We start from the raw sequence: 24,293 nt of genomic DNA on the forward strand, positions 1-24,293 counted from the left end.
CATAGAGATTCCATAATATACCATCATGTTATAGTAATATGAAACCCTTAAAACTCAATTAATTATGATTGAACTAATTATTCATTATTAACTATTAGCAATGGGATTCAGTGAAGAATGATTAAGCGAGTTTATTGTAGAATCCACTAGGTAGTATTCTGTTTTAAAAGTATGGCTCTCTACAGGGTATAAGGGGAAGCATAGACTAGAATACGAGGGCATTCAGAGGTTGAAGATTGGTTGCATCGAAGTGTAATAGCTGCGAGGTGAAGAGCTCTGATATAAGACAGAGCTCTTACTAGTATTAATTGAGCTACCTTCACATGAATCACACCTAGGTACTATTCATTTAATATGTTTGCCGAACAGTGAGTTTGATAACTCCCAATTCCAAAAAGCCCAAAACAACGCCCCAACTCCCTTGTATACTCCTTTCGAGCTTGTTCTATTCCACCTGTGATCTACTTTTCGCTAGTCAGTGGATCTATCTTTGCCCCTTGCCACTGCTCCTTACTGCGTTGCTCTTATCAGTACTGCGCTCTCCAATGTGCACCTCGTTATATTTCTTCACACTCCGCCCAATTTCGGCAGTCTTTTCTCTCATACTGCTTTCCAAACGCTTGATACTGGACCTCATGTTCTCTAATTATTCAGGAGCAGCTTCAATAACTTTGCCTGCATCCTTTGCAAAATCGAGCGCACCTCTTAGTCTCACATAATCCTTCTTGCGTCGGTCCATCTTCATATCGAATGGAAGTTTATCAACACGAGCCTTGAGAATACCAAGAGAAGGTTCGTCCCATTCAAATTTATAGGCTCTTTCATTTTTAAGGTGGTTGCAAAAGGCTATGACCTTTTCCAGCGCCTAGAACATGTGCGTAATTAGTAAAATATACCTTTCGTGGAAGCAGTATAAGTGAAATCTCACATGTTGTTCTTCTCTAACTCCAGTGGCATAATCTGTCAACCATCTTTCAGCTAATTTTCGAAGAGTACTTGGCCCACCACCATTCTATGTCCCCAAAATTCTTTCCGTTTCTTCCAATAGGTTACGATTTCTCCCTAATTTTCGATCTTGCTCGAAACAAAATGTATTTTTACTTCCTGCTTCGCGGAGACCGATTTTTGTTGTATCTTTTAGTAGATACTACATGTTTGCTCAATATTGTGATGATGTTTTGGTAACGATATGGATGAGTCTATCGTTGTAAAGAACGCTTCGAAATGATGATATATGTGTACAATGTAGAGATTATGTCTTGAATACTAAATCACACAAGAATTATTATGAGCTTTATAAAAACTTCAGCGAGAAAGCATTCTGGTTATCTACAACTAATGGGTCTCACGAAAATTGAAGCGCGAATGGTCCCGAAATGTCAGTACCCCGGCGCCGGCTAAGCAGCAGGCCATGATCTGAACAAAAGCTCAAATAAGATATATGTCACTATGTAGCGATGAAACAAAACACGCAGGATTTGAATGAAGGTCATCCATGGGTCTTCATTGTAAACTCCATAGGGGTATCAATAAAGTAATGTATCAGGGTCATCGTTGCTCAAGGTTAAATCGTACATTCGTCTAATTCGAGTTCCTCATCTCATCCAAACCTTGCAATTGATTAATTTATTATATATCACTATTTTTTGGAATAAAGAAAAATGTTTGACGATCTTGTAAGAGATGTTATCATTTGTTCTAAGAAGCTCATTTTTACCCTATCAACTTATCATTCAAAAATGCTGTACAGACCACTTGAGGTGACCTTCGTCGGGCCTGAGGGTTGGTACTACGTCAATGAGGCCAACTACCTCTATTTTCCGACCGCTCCTATTCTGGGCCACTCTTTTATACTAAAAATAACCTTTTCGACTTATTAAAAGATTCGCAAGATCAAACGTGGCTAGGTTGTACTTCATTGCGCAAAATTCATCTATCTCTATAATGATATCATTTTCATATTCACAGATTCACAAAATCTCACTCTGACTAGCACGACTAATTAGGTTCTTTCAATCACACAAGATGATTATTCTTGAGAGCCCATTGGAGAATCTCATAGGGGCAACACCGATGGCTTCAATAGAAGCTCGACAATATATGCAGTATTTTACTGCATGCATCTAAATGACTGTATACGACCACAAAGTGATGTACTTAGAGGTACATTTTGGTTATTGGATGCACTTAAGCAGTATGTATTTCTCATTCCATGCGGCTCATCCATTGTTCTTCAAGCTCTTATCCCGAAATTCTCATCAATGCCTCCTCTTCTGCCGAGATCCTTACAGAGAAACCTACACAGTCTCCATCACTCTCGTAAATTTAAGCACGACCCGTACAAGTAAACCCTGACGTCCCAACCACATTTGTACATTTATACCCTACACCGGCCGTCTGATTTGCATCCACGACGTCGATGTTTTCCATGGTGATGTCTGTGCAAGGGGCGACAGCGCTACATTGGAAGCTGGTTACAGGATTCGTCATACTGCCGGATATGTTGTACATATTCAGATCGCTTATTTGAACTGTAGGGCATTAGCTCAGGGGAGTATAGTAACACGCCCCAGAGGAAAATGTGCTCAAAAACTTGGAAAGAGTGCGGTTGGGAAAGGAGAAGAGGGAGAGAACGAGAGCTGAAGTACTTACACGCTGACGAAGAACAATTCCCTACAGTGCCAGAGAATGTTGTACATTGTGAAATAGCAAACGGTGGTCCCCTCAGGGAATTGAAAGAGAAATTTTCAAACGTTATGTTTTTCGCAACTGTGCTCATGTTAGAAACATTCTCAAGATCTCCATTGGAAATCATCAAAAACACTTACATCCCAGCCCCCCACCTCCACCATTGGGTGGATATCCCACTTGCTCCCCAGTCCACGTTTTCACATATCCTCCATGCAACGTCTTATAAAATACAATTCCCGTCGCCGTTACATTTTCAATACTCTCGTATACCCCTTTATACTGTCCAATACTGCCTATTGCCACTCCCAACCCGTTGTAGAATGTGGAGTTCGTGATTAATATGTTGGTACTGTTAGCTTTCATAGATATGCTATCATCGCCATTAACAACTGTCCAGCGATCAAAGTGGATATCGTCACTGTAGATCGTATCTGCACCGTCTGTATTGCGCGAGGGGTTACCGGAAGAGGAAGTACTGTTCACGTAGATATCTTGGAGGAGAACCGAGGAGGACTTGAAGATTGTCATGGTCCTATCTTATTCATCAACTCTTTGAGCTATCACAAAACCAGACGATTGGAACACAACATACCACATCTGACTCTGCACAAATCGTAACCCTTTGAATACCGAATTTGTCGCATTCCATATCGTAAGCGCGTGAGGTCTGTTCGGATAGTTCGAAATTCCCTTGACAAAATCATACCAAGCTTGCCCATTGCCATCCAAAGTCCCGTATCCATATCCGTTCACGTTGATGTTATCGCCGCCGAGCCACCATGCTGAAGTTTGGTTTTGATAGCCGAAGGCCATGGAGTGGTTGAGCCAGTAGGTTATATTTGTGGACCACTTTACATGGCAGCTTAGTCGACGTAATATATGTAGGAAAAGTATTGAGAACATACCAATAATGTTCCATAGATATCTATGTTGCAATTCGAGAGTCCCGTGGTGTTCATGATACTGTTGATGGTATATGTATGATTGAGAAAGACGACAGTTCCATCCTTGCCGCATGTTTTGAATGCAGATAGAATAGCAGGCGCATCATCCGTACCGTTCAAACTGGGTTGGACGGTACAAGTAGCTCGAGGAGCAAGGGTCGACGGATTTCCATCGGTACTACTGAAGAAGAACGAAACAGCCAAAATCACGAGATAATGAAGCGACCTCATTTTGAGTGATAAATAGCTATCTCAAAGTACAGAAAAAAGAATTCATGTATAGATCTCAATACAGAGATAATATATAACCTTAAATAGACAAAAACATTTCGTAAAACGTAACTGTGCATCTTCCCCATTTCTAAACTTCCATTGCATTGTGCGGGGTTGGGGCAATACCATGCAGATTTTGCAAAATAAACTGGGAAATGTAGGCTCAGATCGAACTTTAGATCAAGCTTAATCCAACTGACTTCCTTCGGAAATTTATATAACCTCCGAATTAGGAATGCAGGATGCATGAAATTTAACTATGGCGGATCGAAACAAGATCGACCTGGATGTTCATCGTCACTACAACCCTAGAATACAGATCTCGCGGTTTCGGCTTCACATGGGCCGAGATTTCCAATCTTTTCGGCAGTATTGAATGATTAATTAGGCAAAAACGGGGTGACATATTAATATCGAGGCGCTGCTTCTGGTCATTCGAACTGCGAAGATTAATTTGACAATGACCGTTGGACGGCGAATTGTTTGGAAAGCGGCATAAGAAACAGTCCAACGGAAGAAATATTTCACATGCGAGGAACAAAAGGCAAAACTTCATGGGTAATTAGGTAGATATTCTGAAGCGAGCCTCGCCTGACATCTCAGATTGAATTGCAAAATTGTGCACAACTTCGCAGCCACTAGAAAACTAATCTTGGCTAGCCTTTTTCTCAATCTTGATATCAGTATCACGTTGAATGGAGGTTAAATCCTCGGCAGCACAACCGAATAGGAGAAAGATTGCAGAGGTAAATGGATTAGTCTGTTAATTCGCTATAAATGGCATATATACAGACCGCATATTAGATTCTTGCAAATACCAGCTCAGCCACCCCAATCCTAGACCAGCTCCGACCTGCTAAAACCTCCTGCCGTCATGTTCGCATTATCTTCGTCGTGAATGGGTATTCTAATTGGCTTTCTTTGCCTCTTCTTCCTCGTTCCATGGATGTTTAATAGTTAAGCACCAAATGTCTAAGTAATCGCAAATTGTAACAATCACATCAACCTTGCGCTGTTAGCAAATGACAAGAGAGAATAGAGGAACTGATACTCACCACAAAGCTTCCATAAACTCCAACTGCAACACCAAGCATGCAGAAGAGATATGCGACCTGGTATACACCACCACCAAGAGCACTTGGCCATCCAAATCCTAAATTCTCCTTCAAAAATGGTCCTGCAGAGTCAAAAACGCCATAAGCCAGCGGCAGGTTCAATACATTCATGTAAGGGAATGGCAGTTGGACCAAATGGGCAGTGATCATCTGGCCCACCGAGTAAGCATTGACAAGCCCAGCGAAGAATACGAAAGGAACAAGATGATTGTAAAGAATTTCAGGGTTGAGATAAAGGTAGGCCGGAATGAGCGACCACGTGAAGAAGAAGGGAAGGAGACCCAAGAGCGCGCCTCGCGATCTATCTCCACGAGCTCTGCGAGCTTTGATCACATTTATGGAGCTGGAGGGGTCGTTAGCTGTGAGACATTTTGACAAGGGTCAAGGAGGGGTAAATTTACCTTTGTACAGTGTTAAGAACCAGCACAATTCCACCTTGAACCATGTACCACTCATTGAATGGCAATTCATAAACATATTCAGGAATAAACGCGTAATGTGGGATGCCAACAGTCCTGAACATCGATTGAGTCCAGAAGCTCGCCCCACCTTTAATTGCAGTGAACGCGTAGACAGTGATGAGGATAACGATTCCTTCTACAGGTCCAGAGATCAAGCCCAATGTCAGAGTCTTCGTGTGGTATTCGTCCCAGGTTTGTACGTAGAATGTGAGGAGAGCTATCAATCGTTAGCAGAATGTTGGCAGAAGATCACGAATTGAGTTCGCACAAGCAAATAAGACCATGACCGTCTTCCAGCCCATTCCCAAGTTCTGCGAAGCCGCGAAGATCAAACATTCGAGAGAAGTATTGACTGCGTCAACACCATGATCAAAGAGCTCACCAAGCGGTCCACTCTGATGTGTTCGTCGTCTGTGATTTTGACGTGCCAGGTCAGCTTGGTTCTTTTCGTATCAATTGCAAAAGAATGTAAACTTACGCTTGAGTCCCATCGACCGCGTCAAAGGTTTGATACAAGAATAATCCCACAGCCCAACTGGCATACACCCAAGGTGGACAATCCACATCAAGCGTCGGATTATACCACAGCAAAGTCAGGATATTGATAACGACGAAGCTGAAACCCGTAAGAGTAATCAGATTCGGTGCCATGCTCATCGGGAAACATTCTATCACGAAATTCGTGTAGAATGGCTTGAGGACATATCGAGATAAGAGGGAATGGTCGACACCGGAATATTTGTACTGCTTAAGGCCTGGAAGTTTTTCTTGTCGTACGTACACCATTGTGACGAGACCTTGGATTGTTTAGAAGAGACTTCGAGTAAGAACAAAGTTCATGAGAAAGATATGAGATACTTGAACGGTGTTGTTTCGTTCTTTGTGGTATATGAAGGGAAATCGAGGCACCTCAAATCAAGAATTCGAAATTCTAGAAAAACGTGCCAAGCCCCAAGTCATGCAACGTCATATCAGTACCGAGCTTTTCAGGCATTCTGATAGGGGCAATCAGTAAAGAGACCCGGGGCCACAGAGCCAACACATTGTGCAATGAAATGCAGAAATTTCTTCAAAATACTAATAATGCAATGTGAATGTTTAAGTGAATCATATAAATTCAAACTACAGATTTGATTGCGTATTAATAACTCAGATGAGAGTAATACCGCACAATTGAACATTAGACTAGGTATCTCTCCACCTGCTCATTCGAAGAACCACAGAAACTATGAAAGCACGAACATGTCAAATCTGTTTAATTGTGACACATTTCATATTTTTGACTCGATGATTCATGCTGTATCCTTCATCTTCCATGAGATGAAGCCAATCCATTTTTCCACAGCTTCTTATACCCATTATCTAAACAACCATCATCAAATGCACCCAACTTTCAACTCCATGAAATCGCTAACCCCTAAGCAACAGACCCGATAACCAAAGCTGCAATCCCTTCTTCCTCACCACGAACCACAATTTTACTTGTGACTCCTGACTTACTAGAATAAGCCATCCGGATATTAGCCACAACCCTTCCACCTGTAACTGTTTTACCAAATAATTTGAGTGTGTGAGTAGTTGTATTGATTGGCACATCAGTACCATCAAGAGGTTGTAGTGAAAGTGTTTTGGCAAGTTGTTCAGTAGCATCTGTATAACCATTAGCTTTTCAGTCAAAAGTATTCTCCGGGAAGAATACATACCTGCTATACTCTTGACACCACTCAATTGAAGTGTCTCTTCAGCTTCCTCGCCGGAAGCACCCACTTGCTCCCAAATGTGATTAAAGTTACCGGCGAAAGCAGGGACAACATAGTCACTACCGGTAAGTTCGAGATCCTCAACTTGATACTCATCATCGTAACCAGTGTCTTCAGGCTCACCAGTTGTTGGATCGATTTCTTTCGTGGTGAACTTCAGAATATTTGTAAAGGTGCTTGAAGGGAAAGCAGCTTCACCACTGATTTTCTTGAAAGATACATAAATAGTACCTGGCTCATCAGTTACAAGCTTGGTGGCAGGAATGATGAAATCTTCCTCGAGCTCTTCTTCATCAGATGGGCTAGCAACCACGGACACTTCTTCAAGAACAGTATCTGGCAGGGTATTCTTAACCTCATATTGAAGAACAATATGTTCCTTGAAGATATGCTTGACGACAGTAACAACATATTCAGTTTCCGATTCTGTCAATTCAACAACAGGAGACGATTTCAATACAGCACCATATGGCTTGAATTCTGGAATCTTGAGTAACTCCTGGGCATACTTCTGAGCAGTCGCAGAAGCGGAAGCAACAGCTTCGGCGCCAGATTGCGAAGTCTTGCTGGGACCAGATTTTGGAGCCTTGATCGTTGGTGTGACTGTTGTGAGTTTCTTGGTTCGCTCCTCTGCGTCTGCTTGCTCCTTGGTAACAACTGGAACCGAAGCAATATCAAAGGGGTTATCAAAAGTTGATTTGTCATCAGCTGTGACGTACATAACAAGTTGATGCTCGAGGTATGGCAAGGCGAAAGTGTTTTCTGTAAATGGTTAGAGCGGTGCTGGGGAAGTCACAATTATCACAACATACCATTTTTGATGAAACGATCCGCTGTATCATCAGACTCTGACATTAATCTCAAGTTCAATGCAGCACGGTCACGAACTTCATCGTCGACATCATCCAAACATCTGGTCAGGAGAACGGTAACACTGCGCTTAACTTCTGGATCTTTCTGTGCCACACCGAATTTTGCCAATGCTGTGACTGCGGCAGCTCGTACAATGGCATTTTCAAGAACCACTCGATTGTAGATATATCTGATGTACTTGGTAGGTTGAGATGTTTTTGGACCTTCCAATCCGAGAAGATGAAGGATGCGCACAGCCAATTTTGTGAACTCACAATCCTCAATGAACTCACAGAGATGTGCTAACGCATCTTCCTTTGAATCGGGAACGAACTTGATTAAGTCAAACATGCTCTCCACTACAGCGCGCTTAAACTCATATCCTCCCTCGTCGCGAAGTATACCACTAAGGAATGCTAGCATGCCGGCTTGCTTGTTGGGGAACTTTAGACAGAGGGTACGGATTGCTTCCACAATGGTAATCTTGAACTCGTCTGTAATATCAGCCATGAATCCCGAAATTTGCTTCATCAATCGATCAACACTGGCTTCGTTGCCGGTCTTCAAAAGGGTGGTGATGGCAAAGGTAGCAATCGATCTATTGGAGTTCGAGATGAGAAGCTCGATATCTGGGTTGCAGGGATGGACAGCTTGGGGCTTGAAGGAGGCGAAGTTGTGAAGTATGCGAATCGCAGCAAATTTGGTGACAGCTCTTGGCGAGGTAAGGAAAAGTTGCAAAACATGAATGGCTTGAGTAACTTCAGCATCGGTGACGTCTCGCATGTCGCAAATGGCTTTGGCAGCCTCGAAGTTCACCATTTCACTCTTGTGTCGGAGCCAGCCATCCAAGAGTTGCATCATTGGTTTTCGGAGTTGTTGATCTTCTTCTGCCAGTTGTGCTGCTAGGCGGACGAGCATGACAGTTGCAGCTGGACTCTTAACAGCACCTGCGGCCCCAAATTGCTGAACCATCTTAACTAATGCCATTCTATCGTGCATCCTCATTTGATATAGAAGACCAATCGCATGGTATTGTGTCATTGTTGAGTTGTTGACTGGCATTTGGCTGCTGGAAGTCGAGAAACCAAGGGAGAAGCCACCCGACGATTTTGTAGCTGTTGCAGCTTCTTGTGTTTCGCTTTGCCATCTTCGAACAACATCGCGAGCTATAGGTAATAGGTGGTAAGAGGATATTAAGGCAGCAGAGGATACGGAAGGGTTCTTGTCGACAATTGCAGTCTTCATTACTCGTTCAATACTCTGGACTGTGGATGCCTGGCTGTGTCAATGATATCCCTTAAAGTAATCCGGCGCACTCACATCAATGATACGGCACAACGCCCGAATGGCATTTGGTCTGTAGATTGCATCTGTTCCACCACCAGTATCCTTCATTATTGTACTTGTGACCATAATAATATCCTCAGCGGAATGCGCCAATTCCTTAATGATAAGGTGGACCATCTGCCGCAGGCTGGCATCTTTATTTTGGAACAGCTTCGAGATACCAAAGAAAAGGGTAGTGGCTTCGTTGGTAGGGAATTTCTCGCCGGTGTATAACAAAAGCGCAATCTTCGTAAGGAGAACACGACATCTTCGAGGTTGTATAGGGGAAGAGTTAAACAATCGAGCTTTGAATGTTAGCTTAGCTGGCCTGTTATTGGAAATGTTCACCGACCTTCTTGGAAAACAGAGGTTCTATCCACACGCATGATGGCCATTTCGCCATCTTCATCTTTCTTACTGTAACTCATGATGTGCAAGGTATGCTCCCCAGCGTCATGAATTGAGAATCAAAAGAAAGTCGAGTATTGCTGCAATTGTGGTCTTTGAGGTTGCGATACGTCGCCAAATCCACTATGTGTTGGCGTGAAGGAAATAATTCGATAGGGGTGTGTATAGACGTTTCACAGGTGTAAAAGAAACGGCTTTTGCCGAGAATGTCCCTTTCCTGGATAATTCCGCCCCGCTCGCTACTCTACCGCGGGCTAGATTCTGTTACGCGGAGGAAGCTCGAGGGTAGTTCAAGTCATGAAAAAGAAGCCAAAGAACAGAACATCAAGAAACAAATGACTTTCAAAAAATCATAATATCTCAAGGATTATTTCTGATTATCCCAAGAAGTTGGTCAGATTTCGAACTTCGAAACTTACAGGTATCGATGGCAAAAAAAGATATCGATATCTCTTATATATCACTACACATTCAACCAAGCCGACCTCACTAGTACCAAAACGATGAAAATTATAGAATATCATAATCAGTGAATATCAATTAATCTACACGGAATGAAACAGGTAGGAAAAAGTGAAGCTCACTACTGGTAATAAGTTACCCTTTTCACATTCATGTGAGTTTAATGGCTCGGCCCTATGACATTATATGGGTGACTTTCCCAAAAGTGCTTCGCAAGTGGGAAGCATCAGTTCAACTCCTAATACTCAATCGAGTAAGTGAGATAAAGTGCTTTCCTCCCCAGACAATTCAAATCAAAAATCTTTGTTGGTATTGATCTCAATTGAATATCCGCAAAGCCATAGCATTTTAACCCTGATTTTATTCACTCTTCCAAAGTAGTTCTTTAACACAACATAATTGAACTTTCCTCGGTCGGGAGAGAAGATGGCCTTTGAATCATATCATATTACTTTCGAACTTTGGAATTGTTCAAATGACAAGATAGTTTGGTCTTCAGACGAGCATCGTTTTTCTGGGTAGTTGAATGGGTTATGGGAACACAGTGTCCCCGGTGAGCTACCGACCGAATTTTCATTGATTCCCCCCAACTATACATCTACAAATATTCCAGCCTATGTTCAAGCACTTGAGGTTCTATTACTAAAACTTTCTTATATGTGTTTGTATATTACTTTATGGTATTGTTTCAGCTCATCTCTTTCACATATATGTTACTGTATTTCATTCATGGTCCACAAACAGCGCACGAGAGCTCAGCACTCCGAATTTACCGGAGAGTTGTAAGTTTCAATTATTCTGACTTGGAGCGAATTCACGCATTGCGCATGGAGCGCACCTAACGGCTTTACCTTAAACTTTGGGATTAGAGTTGGAGGGTATGTATAGATTCAGAAAGGAGTTGGCAAGAGGGAGAGCGAATACAATTGCGAGGGGAGGTCCTGGTTGACCTCGAGATCGGAACCTGGATACAGAAATTGACCAAAATTCATTTTGTATATGATCCGACTTTTTCTGTCCCGGATAGCGAGACTGAAAAAACTATCAGAGAAGATGCATTGTCCCTAATCTGGCTTGGTCAATTGTGACTTGAATACACCTTTGATTGGCTACAGCGGCCTTATATCAGATTGTTCAGTATGAGGATCTCAGGATCATCATTGAGCATTGAGTTGTAGTGCAGCCAACGGTCAGCTTCGATTTGTTCATTGAAGAAGAGGATTTAAATACCAGTACGGCCACCCCGAAGTGAATTGTAGATAGCCTATGCTTCATGAACACGACATTACTCTGCAAGTTTCGCGTAGTTGGAGGGGTAGCTCGCACTTCCACAAAAATACGAAGATATTCACAATACTAATAAATTTTCTTGCTTTGGATTTCTTTATATATTCACCTATCTCATCTATTTAAGTGAGGTGGCTGGCTATTGCCAGTCCTCATTGGTATCTCTCCATCGCCTTCAAACGATGGTTTTGCACATCATACAAAGCAAAATGCAACCGAAACTCCCCCACTCTATGAAACACCTTTCGCAATGCATGTTTGTTTTTGGAATGTTCGCTCGCTTTTCAATGCTAAAACGGAACCCATCCATCCCCATGCCCCAAAGAAGATATGCCGCGCCCACAACAATGCAAAAAGAGCAACTAGCAGAATGAAATGATTACAAAACTGAATGCCAGCCTTCCTGCTCCAAAGCCCACTTGACAGCCTCATAGACATCCTCGACGATTGCCTTTGGCTTATGGGCAGGAACTGTACCACTTCTATAGACACCGGTCTTGACCAGAACGGAGGTCCAGTCTGTGCCGTGAGATGATTCGAATTCGTTGGCACCACGGATATCTGATTCTGGATTATCACCCACCATGAATACGCGCTTTAGGTGTGGAATCTTTCGCTTGGATTCGCCACTGCCACCGAGCATGTGTGTACGATATTTGTGGAGTACACGCTCAGCATACTTGTATGTCGCTGGATGTGGTTTACCAATAACAGTGCGTTCTAACTTTGCTCCGCCGGTAGTAGCATTCCAAACGCCTTCGAGAGATGCCTGGAAACCACCTTGGCCAAGACGAGGCATGTGATGATTGGTTGCCCAGAAAAGATCTGGATTTGAGAAGAAAAGCTTTGGCTGTTCATCTTGTTGCCAACCGTTGTTGGGTAGTGAAGCGTCGCCGTTCTTGGAGGAATAAGTACCAAGAATGCCCTTTTCGGACAAGAGTAGATCAAGTACAACTTGAGTATCCAAGGCCCAGTCACGAGGATCATTGAAGATCATAATGGCATCGAATATGAGAGATTCAGAAAGGTTGTGTAGATCAACTGGTCTGGGAAGAGGGCGTGTAGCCTTGCTATAATACTCGCTAAAGATTTGGTTGAAGGGCCAGATGGTAGGATAAGCCATGAGAATATCGCCAGGTGTGACTACTTTGGTAAAACCATACCTGTGTATTCAAGGTTAGCTTCGTCTCCCAGAGATGTTCGGTCTTTGCTTGAGATCTTTCTTAGGTTTGATGTCAACCCAAAATAAATTCGCCGTGTGAGAATTTATCTTGTGAGATAAAGCAGCTTATTGGGGGGGGGGGGGGGGGGGGGGGGGGGAAGAGGGTCTAACATTTCTGCAACCTTGCGACACTTATCTCCATCTCCACCAGTGACAAGAACTGTCTTATCCTTAAGACTCTCCGTTGTTTCTGACTCCTCAACAAGTTGTTTGAATGGTGTGTGTGATTGAACAAAGTTCTCTTCAGTAAGAGGAACATTGAGCTTTTTGCTCAACTCTGCTACACGAGCACTTTCATGTTTGCCTCCTCCGTTGGTTAATAAGATGAAAGGGATGTTGTTTGAATGAAGTAAGTTCAAAGCTTCGGATGCTCCAGGGATTGGCGAAGAAGATCGAAGCAGGACACCGTCAATGCTAAAACCAGTCAGATTGGAAACTAATTGTATGATAATGGTTAAAACACATACTCAAAAGCAAAAGCAAATCCAGGTAAGAGGTTTGCGGTTACAGGAGTTGCAGTACTGGACCGACGTTGGTGAGTGATGGGAGCCATTGCAGCTTTTATCGGTTGTTTTGGGGAGCAAGAATTTGCAGAAGAAGAGAAAGAAGTTGATGGCAATCGAGAAGAATATATAGATCTCTGTTGCTTAGCAGGGTTCGAGATAAAGCTGGTTATCCTATTCATAGACTTCCCGCTTTTCAACATTATCGGATTCAACAACTGGTAGCGCCGGGAGTTCACGGAAACCTTGTGAGATACCTGGGCGATAAGGGTCATTTTTAATATTTGTATGTGGGTGCTACAGCTCAACGAATCTTTGGATGGGAGTGATGCACATGTGAAGGGTGTGAAGAGTAAAGGGTGAAGCGCGTATGAACTGAATGAGTTGGAGTGTGGAGATATATTTTTTGGTGTTTATCTTTATCTCTAAGTGGCCAAAGCTTCATTATCAGGGGTCCCCGCCCAGCATCCTTACAAATTCTTGAAGCCTTAGCTACAGTCTTAGAACAATTTGGTAGGTAAGATTATTTTATTTCCATGTAAAGTATTGATAATTGATGTCTCCCAGAAAGATAAGCAATAACGGAAGGAGAAGATTTCTCATGTTTAAAACATACACTACATTTTGGGCCTTGATCATATTTAGAAGATAAAACTATTCGAAATACTCGAAAGCTTCATGTAAAGAGGTCTCGACCAATCCTTGCGCCTACAAAAGCTATACTATCTACCTGGTAATCTAGCTATTCAGCATGGTCGGTTAGGCCAATAACAAGACCAAGAGTCCTAACATTACCCTTCCCTCGGATCTACTAATTTACCCTATCTCTGGTAGGGTTGATGCTACTGTGTGACGCATACACAAGTAGGGCAGGTAGCTACCTTCCCAGTCACATATCGTCTGACATGCTGGTGCCAGCACATATCGTTTCAAGATCTCCAGATCCATCGCATTTCCGAGGATAGCCCTTGAAGAACACTGTTAAGGGGATCAAGCTGGGGAAGATATGTACCCCAGCTCAAGGTTGGGATCCATGGATGAGAGGACCGTCAAGGCATCTGATAAAAGGTTGAAGGGATCGGAATGAGCCGTGACATATCTCTGAGTTCGAGTCCATTATCTCACATATCTTTTGAGTTGGTTACTTGTTGGATACTCGTTCTTCAGGATCCACTCCTTCATGGCTGTGTATGCGTATCTGCAACATGAGGCTGAATCCCGCTTAATTCGAATAGATAACACTGACACTCGTCAATCTCTCCTTACCAAACATAACACTAGATATATATCTAGCATTTCACTATTGAGGATTTAAATTTTGTTTGTCGTACGCGTTCGAGAAGGAAATCAGTTATCGTTTGAACAGTAGTATTCGTCTGAGCTGTCGTGAAGCACAGACTACATTCTCGAATTCACTGCTTACGTAATCACAAAACCACTAAACGCGATAATTCGCGGTCGATCGCGCTTCCCAACCGGTTTCATGAATGAATTCAATACCAAATCCCTGAAAGTCATTTTGCATGAGCCCCTCTTTCATTTCACAAAACCATTGCACAATTCTCAACCTCTCGTTCTTGATCAATATCAAATCAGTCGTCGTCATCATCGTATCAGTTGCTTTTGTGTTTATTTCATCAACATTCAACCCCTTGTACAAACATTCATTTAACGACCGTCAGTTCAAGAATTAAGTTCGGATATATTTGTGTGCTTTGTCCTCAATTTTGATACCGTAACTTCTTTCGACTTATCACAACAAACTCAATAACATCCTACTGTTTACCGGACCTCAACTTCATTAAACGGGGAAACATCCACCTACTACTCAACTTCTCATACCATCTCATCCATCAATAATAATATCATCATGCCCGCCCGCCAAGCCAAACGCCCCTACGCCGGCTCTCAATCCCAAATAACCTCCTATTTCACTCCCGGCACTACATCTCTTCCTGCACCTCCTCCTCCCTCTCAATATCAACCACCTACTCTCCCAAATCCAATCCAATCTTCCCTCTTATCCGTCGGCATGCGCATTCGCAAATCCGTTCCCGAAGGATATAAAACCGGTTCCTATTCCGCCTTCAATCTATTCTCAGACACCACACCTGCCACAAAATCAAACTTCGCATCAGCACCCCCCTCTTCAACACCCACAGCACTGAAACATAAGGGAGTAAGACCTCGTGCTGGAATCAGGGAATTGACGCCTTTCTGCGGTTTGATGAAGGTTGGGGGAATGAGCGTACAAGGATACAATGAATTGGGAGAGGCAATTGAAGATGAAGACGAAGAGGACTATGAAGGAAGAATTTGGGATAGCAGTCAAGAGAGCATGCTGAGCAATGATAGTTTCGGAAGCTACGGGGGTGGCAATGGGGCGAAGAGGCGCTTTGTTGACGAAGAAGAGGGAGAAAACGTATTTGGACAGGGTGGAAATGGGGAAAGAGCTTTGATGAATGTTGGTGATAGAAGAATTGCGATGCCAAGGTCCAGGAATAGTGAGAAGGCTAGAGGAGGGGAAATGATGAGATTTGGTGGAGATGAGAATGCGGATGTGGATTTTGAAGAAGCGGACTTTTTGGATTATGATTTAGCAGACGAAGTTCAAATGGGCGGTGTTTAAGAGAGGCTAGGAAATGATGTATTATCAATGGCTTCGAGCAATCTTTGCTTGTTATGGGAGATGGGACTTGTATTATGGGTATCAATGCTTTGGAAAGGGCTGTGTGTCGATTGCATACATTTGGGACGGCGTTTCTGGATGGATTATTTGACCATGATTGCATAGCCTAGAGGCCGCAAAATCTGGAAAGGCTGCTAACATTCAATTGGTTTTTGTATATCATACAACGCTTCCTGTATTCACATTTATTTCTACATAATTGATTATTGATCACATAAATCATCGGTTGTATGGAACAGGTGAATGTGTCAATAAAAACTGGTATTATATTCAGCTCATGAGAAGCAAGCTGGTCCGCCTCATTTGCATCTAAAGAAATATTACTTGCCGCAAAACCTACTACAAAAATACTTACATCCACGGATAACACTTCAGGCTAAAGTGAGAAAACAATGCAAAGATTAAGCTCTACTTGTCTGCAACACCTATTGAAATGTGTTTGACGCATTTCCGCTAAGTAGTTTTTCGACTGCCAAATAATTCAAATGTTGTTATCAGGCCGCTCGAGGTAGTCCTACTCACCCCATACTTCCCTAAACTCCAGCAGATCTCTCTGTCCGTACATCTCACCTGCAATCGTGATAATCATGTCAATTGTCGCTCTAGTATTCCAGTCAGATGGTTGCTCTGATGTGAGCGCTGACGCTTCAGTTGTGGAATTGGTAGGCTCTTCTGCTTCGAGCGGCTGAGGATCCGTGATTGCTGTGGGACCGGCAGGCGGATTTGAAGCGAGATTAGCGAGTAAGCGGGCTTTGAATGCTTCTAGTGCATGGGCATCTGGCGTCGCTCCCAAGATGTCTTCTTCCGGACTAGTAGGCTTTGCTGTTATCGTTGATAGCATGGAGTTATCCGTCGAGTCTAATATCAGCGAGGTATTACTGCTGTTCTGTGTTATCTGGAGCTCCATTTCCGGCTCGTTTTCAATCCTCTCTGTGTTCTCATCTTTGGATCTAGTGGCATTCTCATCATCCACAGTTTCGATCTCGTTATCGGCCTCGAATACCTTCTCCACCTCATCCAGGCCCTCTTTTAAGTCACTACCCGCCTTTAATCCAACACCAAGCATCACTGCTTTTTTCCCTAGTTCCCTTACAACTCCTATCTCATCACTACTCAATTCCCCTCTTACCGGTAGCCTAGCTAACAATGCCCAGATCCACATACTGACCTTCAAATTGATATCGGAGCCACTTTGCAACAACGTGCCAGTCAATAGGAGCCTCAGTAGTCTTAGAATTGTGTCCTTATCCATACTTGCTATCTGCACAGGCAGAGGATCAACTGTCTTCATTTTCCATCTCCACCATCGACAAAGCTTGGTGTTCAATACGTTTAGATATGTAGGATGATCTGCATCTAGATTTTTCACTAGGTCTGTTGGGGGAACTTGGTGCAGTTTGTCTCGTAGAGTTTCGAATCGCGTCAAGATGGAGTTGAAATACGCCGATCGAGGATCTTGGCCTTCGTGTTCCTCATCCTCCATTTCGTCTTCAACTTCAGCCGCTGCATAATAAGCACCATCCTCATAATATCCTCTAAAATCGCCCACGCCACTCTCATATATTGATCGATCGTACTCGCCGTTGTTGTTGGAGCTCGCAGTCTCTGCAGGGGCGTAAAATATTGGTGGGAGGTCTTCTGCTTCGGCTCTGGGCTTGCAATCAGCAATAATTCCAACTAAATGTAATACATAATTCAACACCAACTCATGCAAAAATTGAAATTGAAAAGCAATGTACCCACCTAACTGATCTCAAATAATTTAAGGCATCTATACCGTCCTCGTCTAAGCTGAGAGAATCATCATCTGCTGGAAGCGCACTTCGCTGCCCATAGATTGGATCTACACGCGCCTCTATCACGGAATTCGATTTCTTGTTCGAGTAGAGGTAAGAACCTGGTGGTGAAGGTGAACGAGCGCGCTTCGTACCGGCCATGATCTCCGGCAGTTGTGTCTCTCAATTCCGTCTCGCAAATACGCGCCTAATCCAGATATTTTCAACCGTCCTTCCAAACTCCTCGAAGAGAGACTTTTCAGTTTCCAGACCGTGATGTTTCCTGATTTCTGAGATATGCACTTTAAGAAACAGTGCTTCTTTTGCAAATTCGAAGCTCAATATTTGCGATTCTTATATCAATATGAGAGTCGATCGTGGTTGGAGCAAGTCACTCGCAAATAAGTTATTAAGCCTCAAGGTCCAAGCTTTTTAGACGGCCAGGATTTTGCCGTCTCGAGTGCAACATAATCTCAAGATAGCATTTCTTGTCGCTAAAATGTTTCCTTTTCGTATTGTCGAATTCGTACAGCAGTAGGGAACGGAGGATGCGTGATATTTATTCCATGATAAATCGAATAAGTCTACAATCTTACTTTCGTAATGTCTGTTATTACAGACATTAGTGCAGCTAGCTTCGCTGCTTCAAGAATCTTTTCCATGTCTTTTAGTTTCGTAAGACCCCGGTAACAGGCATTAGCTTTTCAGACATTCTAATAGGGGCAATAAGTGAAGAAACCCGAGGCCACAAAGCCAACACATTGTGTAATGAAAGCAAAATTTTCTTCAAAATACTATGATATTCTCGATGTTGATCATGAGGCTCTTGTTTTCAGCAGTATCTTTTGTAGGATTCCTTAAAATTACGATGAAAAGCACACCTTGCGAAGTTATTGAAGAAGATACATTTTGCAAAGGCATGAAAAGATGTCCTATCTAACACATCTCAGTCCTATGTAGGCACATGTCTTCCTTGTTCAGCTCCTTCTCCTTCTCCTTTCGCCTCCTGATGCTTAGGTTGTATAGAAATGTTTGAGTTATCATTGCCGATGAGCTCGAATGGAGAAGATAATGGCTCAAGGGAAAGCGAATCCTCCTCTTCGTCAATTTCAAGATCTGGAAGCTCCACGTCCGAAATATCCGAGGCTGATTCTGATAGAGATGGCCAGTCAACATCGGCAGCACCCGCCATGCGTATATCGCGCTGAAGAAACCATTGCAGCTCGAGAAGTGCAAAGCTAGGTAATGGCTTTGATTCTGGGTCATCAGTCTGAAGCGTGAAATAGTCACCAGATCGAATTAAAGGAAAGTTCTCATCTGCCCCATCTTCCTTAAACAGCTTTGCAGCCCCACCACCTAAGACATCTGTATTCTGAATAAGTCCTTCAGTCGAGAATGGCGTGGTTAAGAGACTCATTTCTGTTTGACCTTCTTGTTGTCTCTTTTGCCAAAAGAATTGCACTTTCAAGGAGGTCTTATCGCTAGAGATCGGTTTAAGTGCGAAGGCTCCCCGAGCCCACATATCATGTGCATGACGCGAAAATGTTATCAGGTTATAGACTCTGTCTATGCCAAACTCACATAAACTCAATGGAAAAAGTTCTGCTTCCCAAGCTGCAATCCTCTCTCGAGGCCAAAAATTCTTTAAATGATACCAAAAGACATACCGTTGTCCAAACTTGTCTGCTTCCTGGTGTGAGATTAAATGAAAGGGATATATGTGAGCAACTTCTACCGATGGGCTATTCGTGAGAACACAGCGCAGACAATCTCTTTCTGCAGCTAGATCCCTAGCTTTTTGATTTTGATACAGTGTTGCTGGTGAATCTGAGATCTTCTGCCTCTTAGTGGGTGGAGGATTGAGTGATGAATTTGAATTGGATAATGCTGATTTTTGTGGTGTTGTCTTCTTCAGTGTCGAGGCTTGCGATTGCGCTCTAGGAGGCGATGGACCCCCTATAAGTTATCCCTAGCTATAATCGAGGAAGGGTATTTTACTTACAATAATGCGCCATTGTGTAGGTTTGTAGAGTAAGGCCTGTCACAACATTGGGATACTCGCGCCCACAATTGACTATGTCTTCGGGGGCACCGAGGTCGCAGATCTGGCATGCAGCCCAAAAATGTGGAGGCACGTCGCCGATTTCATCTTCTAGGATCTCGAGCAGCTTTAATCGTTCCGGCCTGGGGAGATTAAAGTCCTCCATTATATTGATGTTTGTCTATTGAGTTCTAATGGTCGAGAGATTAAAGGTCTAAGAAAAATCGCGGGTGGTGTTATAAATCCGAGTTTAATATCAGATGACGTTATTGTCGTCAAAGTACCCTCAAGCGATAAGGCTGACTAATCCCCCGAGATAAAGCCTCACATGTTGTGGCGAGGCTATCTTCATATCAGAAGCCTCAATATACCATCATGCACATTACGAATCCTTTTTTTTTGCTTCCATTACAATGACTTCTCTCTGCTTCATTGATAGATTGGCAAATTCCTTTTTCGAACCGTGAATATTCTCAGAACACAAATAGCGCTGTATGGTTAAAAGGCCGGACAACTGAGGAACTTTTGAAGCATTTTCGACGTCGAATACTACATAATGGCTCTCAACGCACAGAGTAATTGGAACGTGGAGATGTCACAGCCTCTGAAGTTACCCATTAGATCACAAAATTCAGAGCCGAAGCCGGCTTCCGAATCAATGGCAGAGCTTTATCGTAAAGCTCCCGCGCAAGAGATCCTTCTGCCGATGGAGATCATTTCTCAGATCCTCTCATATATTCCCAATCGCGTGGACACCCAATACACCTTCTACTCCTGCGCACTGGTATCTAGGCTCTGGTATTCGGCATCTATCGCTATTCTATATGAGCGACCATACCTAAGTGGCTCAAATTTCAATAGCTTTGTCGCCACTGTTTGCCCCTCTAAAAATGCACATATACGGCAATCCGCGCTTGCACCTTTGGTCCGCCGGCTTGACATGGGTGGATTGGTACACAATAGTTCTAGGAGCTTGACTGCAAGATTACTCGGCCGATTAAAGGGGAATCTTGTTGAATTTGTAGCGCCACAGGCCTCATTCGCTATCAATTCCTTCCCCGCTCTCAGCAAATGTACCCACCTCAGATACCTGGATCTCTCCTTGATCTCCGCTTCGATATCGACCCGCTTACTATTCCAGACTCTCAAGACACTGCAAGAACTTGAAACGTTACTTTTCCCGCGGACTTCCAACAGTGACCAAGAAAGAATTGACGAAGTATATGAATGGCCACCGAAGCTACAAGGTCTCCATTTAGCAGGGGGAGTCGATGACCATTTCCTTCGGACCCATCTTCGCCATGTCCCATCGACACTTTCACGTTTCAGTATTCAACACTGCAGTATGGTATATGGTCCTGCACTTCTAGAAACTTTGGAGCACCTGGGACCTCAACTGCAACACCTAACAATTCGACACCCGATGAATCGTATGGGTGTTGGGGCTTTGGACTACGTCCTCTTGATGTGCTCCTCCTTAACTGCTTTCCGAATATCTGCCGATTTCATTACAGATGCACTGTTTGAGAATATATCCGTCGGCCATCCCTTGCAAATATTAGACTTGGATTGTAGCGGCACAGCAGGCACAGAGGTTGATATTACTGCTGGAGCGGTTTATGATGCAGTGGAAGAAGGAAGATTGCCATTTTTGAGAAGCGTAAGGGTTAGCTCTAGGCTGGCCTGGAATGCAACGCAGAGTGGAAGGCAGGATATAATCGATTGTAAGTCCCTATTTAGTTTTAATTCGTGACTTTGTGTAGAGGCTAACACTAATACACCTTGCAGTGGTAGAAACAATGGAGGATCTCGAAAACGAGACTCCACTTGGAATAGAGCCGATAGGTGTCTGGTTTTCAACGGATTGATGAGCTAGGTGTCACTTTTCATCGGCCCATATTCGAAGTTGGCAGAGGATAGTCAAGCATCACACCGAGGTATTTTGTATATTACCTAGGAGGCGACGCCCAATATTCTAAACCAGTTTAGCAAGTTGCTTACAAAAGGTTTTGGATCGTGGTATTTCATTCAATACTTCCTATGTGTTTTCTGGATACCTTGTATCATAAGTATGCCATGGAATGTTAATCCATGCGCGATTGAGGTATGTCTCTTACAACAACTATGGTACATGACACCTCCTTATAAGTTTTATCGACCTCCTTATTTTGGATGATACGAATGATACTATCGCCTACTCGAGGAACAAATTAGCCAGTATCACTACCCTCTTGAATTGGGATGGATGCTACAATTAAGGGAACGTATGCATGGTATTTTGCACTTGGGCGCCAAACTCAAGTGCTTTTCGGATACTCTTACGGCGGGCGATGGTAATGTTTGGGGGGACTTAGGGTATTGACAGAGTTTGCACAAGGTGTAGTCTAGCGAGATGGCCATTGAGACAAAACACGAGCTATATTCTGTAAAGCTATATGCTGCAAAAGTACATTTTGCAGAAGTATTTTTTTGGTCATCTATCTTGTCAATTTATTTCCCTCATCCTTTTCAGCCTATCAAACTCATCCACATCAATATTCATTCACAAATAGAACATCCCGCGTATTATTCCCAAATTTTCGTGTGATGACCTCCCTCCCCCATTACAGGAGCCACATAAAGTCATGATACATTTATATCAACCCAGAACATCGAATGCCTCAGTATCCCACAAGTTTCTTCTTCGCAGCGCGCAATATGGCTACACTCTGATCCCAAACGTTATTTGGTCCAGGAGCTTCTGTGTACTCTGTATCTGCGACACGTTCAAGCTCGACTTCCCACATTCGCTTTTGGTAGGCCTCGAGAATCCTGTTACAGTGTTAGCACAATTACACTTAGTCAATTTGAGATGAATTTGCAAACGTACTCCCTCTCGAGAGCTTCTTCTCTGACTCCTAGTACGAAATATGGATCCTCGACGTACACATCTTCAGTGTCTTGTCCCCTTGAAGGCACGTTTGAAAGTGGTTGTTGAAGAGCGACAACACTGTGGATAAATTCAACCTTCTCGACTTCTCGTAGGGGTGCATCTGCCGACACTATACCAAATGGGACTTGAGAAGTCGAAAATGAGTTGAAGTTCGTTGTATTCGAAGAATCCAAGATTCCGATGCTCTGCTGCATGTTCTGCTCTGGTAGCTGCTTTCGGCTGACAGAAAAGCCTTGATTATGTAGATATGAAGACAGGGAATTATTGAAAGCTGCACCTGCAGTATTACTTTGGGAGTTGGCCCCATTTACACCGAAAACTGGAGATCGTCCTCGAGGTCTTATTGGTGTGCGTGGCGGTGATTGTCTTTGTTGTCGCAATGGGCTTCTAGATCGACCACGTACCTGACGAACTGGGGAGATCTGTCTCTGAGGCCTGAACCGTCTTTCCTTTGGTGACGGCGATTTTTGACGAATCGGTGAACGAGATCTACCCCGCTTTACTTGCTCTCGCCCAGGAGATCTGCTTGAATCAACGAGTCGGTCTTGACGATTCATGATAGCTACTCACCTGGATCTACGGCGAGTCATTCTCTCTGCCAAAGGTCTGCCTCTTACTTCTTCTCGTCGAAAATGATGCTCTACACAACCTTTGTAGATGCAATAATCATCAATGTAGATATTGCAGCTTGGGGAAGACTTCAATGCGTTAAGAACTTTTGTCCTAGAAAGAAGCAACGTCAACGATATTCTCATCTGTTGAATGTGATTGTCGATTGTGTACTCACCGAAGCGTAACATCAGTGCCCAAGCCATGATAATCACACCATTGACGAGTTCCTGGTAGTGCTTGATCGCGAGGCCATCTTGTGCGACGACGTGGACAATAGCGCTCTATGTGGTTGTAATCATTACAACGCCAGCATTGTCTCGGAGCATCGCGACAGTATCCGTAATGGAAACGGCGACAATTTTGACAAGGCGCCGGAACCTGAAATTGAAAATTGAACATCTTATCTTTTGGCTGATGATCTTCAGACGAAAGCTTGATATTGAGCAGAACGAAAAGTTGAAAGGGGCTCACGGAGAGTAAAAAAGGAATTTACTCGCATTTGACAGCAGTGATATTAATCACTTCTGGATGAGCAGATCGTCGTTTACAATAGTTAAATTCAATGACCTGAAGAAATATAGAAGTTATCGATTACTTATGTAGTCACCAAAGTTAAAGAGTCTACGCTACCCAGCAGGTAAGGCGAAATCTACCAATGACAGGGTGAAGTAGGGAAGGTGCGACAGCAAGGGAATGTGTGATCAATGGTAAAACACGTGATTTACCTCTTCGACTCCTGATTCTTTGGCAGGACCAGTCAAGGAAGCCATTCTAGCACATCTCGAATTTACGCTTCACTACATACCCGTTTGACGTTCGCTTTTCGATTTTCCCAATGGCTAGAGATATCATACATCATTTTCGTTGATGAGATTGCGCAACACCCACTCAGAGTCGTCCTTTGTAGCAGTGCATCTGCTATTATTCAAATCATTCAGCG

General features: G+C 43.3%; 9 protein-coding genes across 9 annotated transcripts; 2 read left to right on the plus strand and 7 right to left on the minus strand.

Annotated features, from left to right (window-relative positions):
• Positions 1 to 646: 646 nt before the first annotated feature.
• Positions 647 to 957, minus strand: Bfra_007326 (uncharacterized protein; the record flags this gene model as incomplete). Its single annotated transcript, XM_037337699.1, has 2 exons — positions 647 to 818; positions 929 to 957. 2 exons carry the CDS (start codon positions 955 to 957, stop codon positions 647 to 649), a joined length of 201 nt encoding a protein of 66 aa, XP_037187079.1.
• Positions 958 to 2,325: 1,368 nt separating this feature from the next.
• Positions 2,326 to 3,866, minus strand: Bfra_007327 (putative exo-rhamnogalacturonase b protein; the record flags this gene model as incomplete). The annotated part of the gene is made up of 5 exons (XM_037337700.1): positions 2,326 to 2,531; positions 2,653 to 2,769; positions 2,829 to 3,223; positions 3,284 to 3,540; positions 3,597 to 3,866. 5 exons carry the CDS (start codon positions 3,864 to 3,866, stop codon positions 2,326 to 2,328), a joined length of 1,245 nt encoding a protein of 414 aa, XP_037187080.1.
• A 949-nt stretch (positions 3,867 to 4,815) lies between these two features.
• On the minus strand, positions 4,816 to 9,850 carry Bfra_007328 (putative coatomer subunit gamma-2 protein; the record flags this gene model as incomplete). Its single annotated transcript, XM_037337701.1, has 10 exons — positions 4,816 to 4,914; positions 4,964 to 5,366; positions 5,425 to 5,701; positions 5,753 to 5,895; positions 5,963 to 6,281; positions 6,985 to 7,134; positions 7,188 to 8,006; positions 8,057 to 9,371; positions 9,417 to 9,727; positions 9,775 to 9,850. The coding sequence occupies 10 exons, from the start codon at positions 9,848 to 9,850 to the stop codon at positions 4,816 to 4,818; spliced, it is 3,912 nt and encodes a 1,303-aa protein (XP_037187081.1).
• A 2,108-nt stretch (positions 9,851 to 11,958) lies between these two features.
• On the minus strand, positions 11,959 to 13,579 carry Bfra_007329 (putative had superfamily protein; the record flags this gene model as incomplete). The annotated part of the gene is made up of 3 exons (XM_037337702.1): positions 11,959 to 12,742; positions 12,913 to 13,215; positions 13,269 to 13,579. The coding sequence occupies 3 exons, from the start codon at positions 13,577 to 13,579 to the stop codon at positions 11,959 to 11,961; spliced, it is 1,398 nt and encodes a 465-aa protein (XP_037187082.1).
• Positions 13,580 to 15,174: 1,595 nt separating this feature from the next.
• Positions 15,175 to 15,933, plus strand: Bfra_007330 (putative ribonucleotide reductase inhibitor protein; the record flags this gene model as incomplete). The annotated part of the gene is made up of 1 exon (XM_037337703.1): positions 15,175 to 15,933. The coding sequence occupies one exon, from the start codon at positions 15,175 to 15,177 to the stop codon at positions 15,931 to 15,933; it is 759 nt and encodes a 252-aa protein (XP_037187083.1).
• A 574-nt stretch (positions 15,934 to 16,507) lies between these two features.
• On the minus strand, positions 16,508 to 17,930 carry Bfra_007331 (putative aspartyl-trna synthetase protein; the record flags this gene model as incomplete). Its single annotated transcript, XM_037337704.1, has 2 exons — positions 16,508 to 17,642; positions 17,737 to 17,930. 2 exons carry the CDS (start codon positions 17,928 to 17,930, stop codon positions 16,508 to 16,510), a joined length of 1,329 nt encoding a protein of 442 aa, XP_037187084.1.
• A 790-nt stretch (positions 17,931 to 18,720) lies between these two features.
• Bfra_007332 (uncharacterized protein) lies at positions 18,721 to 19,975 on the minus strand (the record flags this gene model as incomplete). The annotated part of the gene is made up of 2 exons (XM_037337705.1): positions 18,721 to 19,724; positions 19,771 to 19,975. 2 exons carry the CDS (start codon positions 19,973 to 19,975, stop codon positions 18,721 to 18,723), a joined length of 1,209 nt encoding a protein of 402 aa, XP_037187085.1.
• A 390-nt stretch (positions 19,976 to 20,365) lies between these two features.
• Positions 20,366 to 21,677, plus strand: Bfra_007333 (putative f-box domain protein; the record flags this gene model as incomplete). Its single annotated transcript, XM_037337706.1, has 2 exons — positions 20,366 to 21,533; positions 21,598 to 21,677. The coding sequence occupies 2 exons, from the start codon at positions 20,366 to 20,368 to the stop codon at positions 21,675 to 21,677; spliced, it is 1,248 nt and encodes a 415-aa protein (XP_037187086.1).
• Positions 21,678 to 22,469: 792 nt separating this feature from the next.
• Positions 22,470 to 24,123, minus strand: Bfra_007334 (uncharacterized protein; the record flags this gene model as incomplete). Its single annotated transcript, XM_037337707.1, has 6 exons — positions 22,470 to 22,620; positions 22,679 to 23,263; positions 23,312 to 23,464; positions 23,529 to 23,819; positions 23,847 to 23,920; positions 24,079 to 24,123. The coding sequence occupies 6 exons, from the start codon at positions 24,121 to 24,123 to the stop codon at positions 22,470 to 22,472; spliced, it is 1,299 nt and encodes a 432-aa protein (XP_037187087.1).
• Positions 24,124 to 24,293: the final 170 nt, after the last annotated feature.

This window comes from Botrytis fragariae (genome assembly GCF_013461495.1).
Source record: "Botrytis fragariae strain BVB16 chromosome Unknown tig00000795, whole genome shotgun sequence".
NCBI lineage: Eukaryota > Fungi > Ascomycota > Leotiomycetes > Helotiales > Sclerotiniaceae > Botrytis > Botrytis fragariae.